At 35.8% G+C, this 7,684-nt stretch overlaps 1 protein-coding gene across 1 annotated transcript; it reads left to right on the top strand.

Annotated features, from left to right (window-relative positions):
- Nucleotides 1–6,439: 6,439 nt before the first annotated feature.
- Nucleotides 6,440–7,562, top strand: LOC108911381. The gene is made up of 3 exons (XM_018716306.1): nt 6,440–6,691; nt 6,752–6,880; nt 7,291–7,562. Exons 1-3 carry the CDS (start codon nt 6,551–6,553, stop codon nt 7,381–7,383), a joined length of 363 nt encoding a protein of 120 aa, XP_018571822.1. The 5' UTR covers nt 6,440–6,550; the 3' UTR covers nt 7,384–7,562.
- Nucleotides 7,563–7,684: the final 122 nt, after the last annotated feature.

The following is a 7,684-nucleotide window of genomic DNA, read 5'->3' as shown; positions in this document are numbered from 1 at the left end:
CAATGGACCTTGTGGAAATAAATGGATTAGTCCATCAAATTGCTCATCAAAATTTAGCTGTGTATACCAAATTTCATTCATTTATCACAACGCGATTGAGAGATATTGCAAAAAAATGATTTCTATTCCTCCCTCTTCAATGGGTCCCTGTGCCCTTAGGAAGCATTTCCGGACCCATGTTCATATGAACTTTTTTACTTAGTTTTGATCATAGAATCGGCCTGTTCAGGGTTGGCAGCTAATTATGAGACACTCCGTATACCTACTACCTATATAATTTTCCTAAAATCAACTTATTGTACAAAAGTTGCTTCTTGATACGGTTTTGTTTTTTTTTTTTTAATAAATTTTCTAATGTTAAGTACGTCGGGTCGAGTTCAGTTTTCCTAAACATGGTAAATATAGTAAAAACAGTACCTAAATTATGAGAATTGGGAAATACGAAATATAATATGCTAGAAGATATCAGAATTTAAAAAGATTTCCTGGGCCGGACTACAGTCGAATTAATAATAATTTTCTTCCAAATATCTCTTACCTAATTTTTATAGTTATTGGTACTTACAACAATGTGCAACTAAGCATAGCCCTCAAATTAAACTGTCTTTACTAATTCTTGTTGGTACCATATATTTTATATTTCTACGAAGATACGCCTAAGTATAGTTTTTTTAATAAGAACCTTGTGTAGAATACGTGTGCAGTATTATTATGTGTAATAGTCGCTGACATTGTTGACATTCTAAATAATTACACCTACCAGGAGGAACGATATTTTACAAAGAGTGCTTTGAGAACAAAACATACAATAATTATTAAACCAAACAAAATTTTGACAGTTCATTGAAATTTTCGTTGACAACGTCGAACTTGGGATAATAAAAAATTAAGGGATATGCTTCAAAGTTATTGATTTGTGAATATAATTAACCATTAGTTTTAGTTTTCTGGTAATAATAAATAAACATTTATGTAGGTATGTACTCATGATTCGATAGAATAATTATTGTACTGATGTCTAAATATTTCCGAACGATTTTTGGATTCGATCGCCGCCAGTGCCACGTTAATCTTATGTCGGATGTAGTGTGTAAATAGGGAGCCGCTTGCAGATATCAAATTACACCATTATTTTGCCCCAGCCACCCTTACCTGCCTCTGTTCTGTACATCTAATTCAATTTTACCCACTCAAATCCTTCAAACAAAAACCAGTTTTGCTGAACACCTTTCATTAAATGTAATATATAGATATACAGTGTGTAACTAAAAGTTTGAGCCCATTGGACAAAAAGAAACGGGGTGATCGGTAAGTATCTGCTAAACTCTCGAAAAAAAATACATACGTTTACATATTAGTAAATCTATCGCCCTAATAGCTGTTTAACATTGACAATTTATTGATCAATTAATTCATGAAGTAGCTTCATCAAGAAATTGGACAAGTGTAATGCACCAAATCTGCTGTCAAATAACTTCATGAATTCATTCATCAAGTTCTTGACGAATTAGAGCATGTTCTAATTTTCGTCAATTTCTTCGTGAAGATCGGAAGTACCAACCCAACAGATTTCCACCCTCAGATCAGTAATGAGGTTATGTTATTGGAATATGTAAATAATTGAGTGGCGTCGTACTAGTTTTGCATTGTTTTTACTGATTTGTTACTTACAAACACTAATATTCATATAATATTGTCAAAACGCCACCGCTGTTGTATCACTATATGTCAGTAATATAATAATAACCAATAAAACTTTGACTTTGGATTCTATACGTGTTATTTTAGGTGGGCTTTTATGAAGTTTCCCTATTCCTAAAATTAACCGTTTTCGAGATATGTATTTAATTTTTTTCAAAAAAATGAAATGAGAGACAGTGACTAGCTTCATACCATGTGTATAGTAAGAAAGATAAAGCAACAATATTTATAGGGGTATAGCTAGACCCCTAAACCCCCATCCATACTTCCAAAGTGGCTTAATTGCATACAAGGTGCTAGAAATTTAATGCCGAGTTTAGTTAACTTCAAACCTTCATAAGTCGTTTTTTTTAAAATGGAACACCCTGTATGTATTTCTATATTCTGATACACAATTTTATTTTCTTTCGAACGGTATCAGGGTTCCCTATACCTATCTCTTCTAGTTTTTAAGTTATCTACTATTTTTTATGTAATCACTTAAAATCATGTAATTTCTTGCGAGGATAGCTGTGGAATTTTTAACAAAACTTCGAAACAAACAACTAAACTGTCAATTTGTTGTTAGTCTCTTGCAGTGACAGTTTAATTTAGTGTTTATAAGATATGGAAAACAATACATATTCAAATGCTGATATTTTAAATTTATTATTCATTCACGGACGTTGCAATGGGATTTTAAGCAGAGTACAGTTGTACAGTTTTTAATGAAACATATCCAAATTTACCACCAATGGGCACAAAAAAGTTAAGAAGAATTTTAGCAAATCAACTAGAGTATGGTCGAATTTGTGCAGAAAGAATTTTACCAAAACCAATAACTACAAATGAAGATAATGTAATAAATGTGCTAGCCTATTTTAATGTTCATCCAGAATCCTCAATTCGTGCCACAGAGTATGATTTGGGCATTTCACGAGCGTCCATTCACAGGATGCTAAGAACTAGTGATATGCATCCATACAAATTTAAACTACTTTCTGCTCTTCATCCGGGTGACGCCGTGCAACGTGTACAATTTTGTGAAACGATGTTAGTGCGACACCAAGAAGATCCACAATTTTTGCAACATATTATATGGACAGACGAGTCAAAATTTACGAGAGAAGGTATTTCTAATAGACATAATACTCAATTGTGATCATCTGAAAATCCTCATGTTATCCGGGAAAGAAACTTTCAAAATAAATTTAGCGTAAATGTTTTTTGTCTAATTAAAGATATCCAAATTTCTTACCATATCTACGAAGAAAATTTAAATGACGACAGATATCTCAATATTTTGCAAACGGTTGTGGCAGATTTTCTAGATGATATACCTTTAGAGCAACTAAGGAAGTGTTGGTATCAATTAAACGGGGCTCCACCTCACTGTCTCAATCAAATCGATCAACAGCTGACTGAAATGGTTGAAGATAGATGGATGAGATGCCTAGGACCGTGGAATTGGCCAGTGACGTCTCCCGACCTCACTCCGTTAGATTTTTATGTTTAATAAAGCAAAAAGTTTATTCTACACCCGTTGCTTCAAAAGAGGATTTGATTGCTCGAATACGACGATAACGATTTGAAACAAGAGTACCTTTTTAACGTAAAACAGTTCGGGAAAACGGAATTTGCTGTCCAATTTGTTAAAAAGTTAAAGATGAAAATGTTACACACGCAAAGTACCTAGGGCCCCCCATACCCACCCCAATGGACCTTGTGGAAATCAATGGATTAGTTCATCAAATTGCTCATCAAAATTTAGCTGTGTATACCAAATTTCATTCATTTATCACAACGCGATTGAGAGATATTGCAAAAAAATGATTTCCATTCCTCCCTCTTCAATGGGTCCCTGTGCCCTTAGGAAGCATTTCCGGACCCATGTTCATATGAACTTTTTAACTTAGTTTTGATCATAGAATCGGCCTGTTCAGGGTTGGCAGCTAATTATGAGACACCCTGTATATACCTAACATATTTGTAGTAAAAAAGGTAATTGCTGGTATTAATGGTATTGTCATGAAACTCCGTCATCCTAACATGACAGCCTAACATCGATAAAAACTTTCATACCCTAATATACTGTAATAAGAAGATGGTCTTGCAACAAATAGTTGGCAAAAAACTATTTGACCCTTAATAGGCTCCTTTAGTAAAATATTTTTTATTATCGTAGCCTTTCTGGAGCCTATATTTCCTTATATAGGGTTAATCAATTTCTACTTATGGCTAAATAATATTTCTCTATAGCATAGCTGTTGTAGCAGTATTTAAGTGCCTATCTACAAAGAATGTTTCATTTTGTCGTGTATCTATGTAATTGATAAAATAAAATTGTTATTAGTCTTTAACCCACCGCCTTTAAGTAGATACCTACCTATATATATCTTATTGATATAAATTTGCAGTAATATAGTACTTTGTGGTTATATACTCGTAACTTTACTGAATGAGGTTTTATAATAGTAGAAGAGGTATAAAGTTTCACAAGTTTCAAATGATACCCAGAAGTATCATGTTCTCCGTTCTCATGCTCTTTTTCGAATAATTGTCGCAAAAATTGGCAAATCTAAAAATCTTATCTATTAAAACAACGTCAGTCATTTTCATATAAGTCCTGATTACCTACTTCGTGTAATTTTCGTTAATAAACAACATTGTAATTGTAGCTAAAGGACCCCGCACAAACCTTATGGATTTCAGATTCCGGCGTAGGTATTTGTCTGGATTTTTGATATTTTGTACTTGATATCCTCTTGATCAAAAGGTCAATAGGCACAAAGTCCAAAAATGAACAGTTTTCAAGATGCTGAGGAGCAAAGTCCCCTAAAATGAAACATCTCTTGGAACCGCACCAGTAATTAGATACATATACGATTTTGGATTTTGGATCATAACAGATGTATTTAAGTGCAATATTTTCATATATATTTGGCCCAATTAACTCCCATAATCCTTTTACCCTAATATATATAGGGTGTCCCATTTTAAATTACACACTTGAATACCTCGTCAGGCATCTCGTCAGCAATCCGAAAATAACCCTTACGAAAGTTGTAGGGTTCAGAGGGAACACCGACGGTGACTTTCATTTTGATCTTGAGATTGAGCTTCAAGGTCATTTGAAGATCAAATATATTTTTTTTAAAAGGAACCTCTATTTTTGATCCCGGATTCGGAAAGAGCGCCAAATTTTACGTTTAGGTAGGTTCTATGGAGGACCACCAGGGCTAAGCCTATCCTTTATTCAAGGGGAGTAACACCCTATGTTTAATGAATAAGCGAACGCTAATCAAGGTGGTACTTCAACCGCAGCTAACCTACGCCTCCGCGGTGTGGGGTTAAGCGGCAAAAAGCTACATTAAATCCCTCCAGGCTGTGGAAACATGGCCTAGCGCTACTACGATGTGCGTTTTCCACGTAAGTCGCCGGTCCATCGTCACGCCCAGGTATCGCGTATGTATAAATACGTGTTTGTGTTGGGGGCGTGAGGTATGTCGAAGTTGTAAATACAATAGTGTAGAGATATGGAGATAGGACGGAGCCCTGCGGGACACCGGCCTCCATGGGACGGGTCGTGGAAAGGGTGTTTTGGATTTGGATGCGAAATTTTCGGTTGTGGAGGTAGGACTTAGTGAGTTTGACAAAGGATATGGGGTATTGGTTGCTGAGTATTTTCATCAGTAGACCATCATGCCAGGCATCGAAGGCTTTTGCGATATCTAGGAAGACAGCTGTTGAAGGCCCCCGTGACGTGCTCGGTGAGGCGTAGGATTTGGAGTTCGGTGGAGTGGTTAGGGAGGAAGGCAAACTGTTCGTCAGGAATGACTCGCAGTTCTTCGGAGTGGGTTTTTAGGCGGGAAAGGACTATTTTGTCTACGACTTTGTTCATAGCCGGGAGTAGGCTGATGGGCCGGTAGTTTGAGAAGGGAAGGTATGGTCTTTGTTGGGTTTAGGGATGAGGATTATGTTTGCCGTTTCCAGCGTGTAGGGAAGTATCTGAATCTGAGTGTAGCGTTTATTATGTTTAGTATGGCCATGAGGCCCTTGTGTGGTAGTCGCTTTAGTGTAATGTTGTGTATTTGGCCAGGTCCAGAGGCTTTTCTGTTTTTTAGGTGTCTTTAATTTATCTGAATTCGTCTGGTGTAACAGGTTGCAACATTATACATGTATAATGTCATTGTCGGGCTCTCTGTTAATTAACGCGTCGGGCCGCGCGTTCAGCCGCCTCTTTGAAATTCCCGTCGTCGTCCGGCAGCTGGGGTAGTCTACACTGTAGTTCCAAGCTGTCGGCGAAAACCTCGGCCTTTTCCTGGATCGTTTAAACCACCACCCCCCTGCTGCCGTGGATTGGCGGAAGTTTGCGTCTGGCAGGCAGTCGCAGGGCCCTCTGCGTTTTCCAGAGGCTATTTTGTGGGTCCAGCGACTCTCAAGTGCCTGGACCATTGTAAACGCATCTTCATTACTAGATTCTCCACTTCAGTGCATCAGCGCTATACAACGGCAAGTCCTTAATCTTTAATTTTAGGTCATGAAACAGGATCTGAATTTGTAGGCGCAGTCTATAAGATTCTTCACTCCTTGTTCATAGCCATAGTGTATATATTTCACTAGTGGTCAGTGTCACTGAGTCTCCATGGTCACTGCTATGCCATGCCCTTAGAATTATTTCCTAATCTAAGGCTATGGCAGAGATATATCCGATATATCTCTGGGCTATGCCCATATCTAGGGACTTTACAAGAGAACTAATTTGCCAACCGTTGGTAAACAAATACACATCAAAAAAAATATTTCTTTTGCTTATTTGTTAAACGAGAAAAAAACCGTGGTTTTATTCTAAAAAAAAATAAAAAATTAGATGGGGAGTACTGGGAAAGCTGTTGTAACTGGTTTTATTTGTAGATTGTGTTCAGAACAGAAGAAAATTGTTATTCATCTTTATACCGATAGGGCTAGAAAGTTGAGGTTACTAGAAAAAATTAAATTGTTGCCAATATCTGTAAGTAATTTGTTAATCAAAGAACGTGGATTTTTGTTTTAAATTCATAATATTTTGTAGGTAGAGAAATATGATAATCTTCCAAAAAGTATTTGTGAACAGTGCGTCAGTAGATTAGAGGCTCAATATGATCTTTTACAAAAGATAAGACGAAGTAATACTATACACCATAGCCACAGACTTTACCATGTAAGTTAAGTTATGAAATAAAAGTTGTTTAGTAGACGTTTGTATGCAAATGATTTAAACAGGCTTTAGTCTCGACATAGTTGATCTACAGCCTTGTGTAATACGACTACTGGCAGTTTATATAACACAACTTTCCACAATTCTTGTGAAAAAGTATTTTCAAAATGAACATACTTGAAACGTTTGTTCAAAACTAATGTTAGATCTTAAGAGAATCTGTGCATGCTTTCTAACTATATCCGAGCAAATAAGTTATTAACACATTTTTCATGAATCTAATAAATGAAAATAGACCGATATTCCTGCTAGAAAAGGTACAGTTTATGCAACAAAAATGTTGCAAATAATGGAACCAATTTGTGAAATAGTATGAACATTCATATATCTACTAATTCAAAAAATGTTTTTAGAGTAATGGCAGATGTCCGACTGAGTGTCCTCTTCATGGTATAGACGATCCTTCATTGTCGGAAGTGGACGCAGGCGATTCATCAGAGTCATAGTTGTGGTTATTTATATTGCACATTTACAAGTAAATAAAATTACATATAAAATAATAGTAACTAACCATTAATTAATGTTTGTTAAGTAAATCCAAAATGTTTATTCTCTTAATTTGTATTATTTACGCGTTTATATTGCCAAATATTCATACCTGAATTAAATATTCATATCAAATGTTTGTCTTGCCCTATAAAATTAAGACATTACTTTCTCACCATGTAATGTACTCCTGTACTTACTGTTACAAATTCCTTCCTTTACTAGAAAGTATTATTAATTTGGGTTACGGCTGTGTTCAAC

Source organism: Anoplophora glabripennis, unplaced genomic scaffold (assembly GCF_000390285.2).
Source record: "Anoplophora glabripennis isolate ALB-LARVAE unplaced genomic scaffold, Agla_2.0 scaffold620, whole genome shotgun sequence".
In the NCBI taxonomy this organism is placed as follows: domain Eukaryota; kingdom Metazoa; phylum Arthropoda; class Insecta; order Coleoptera; family Cerambycidae; genus Anoplophora; species Anoplophora glabripennis.
The sequence above is the reverse complement of the archived record's forward strand: the minus strand, read 5'-3'. Positions and strand labels throughout refer to the sequence as shown.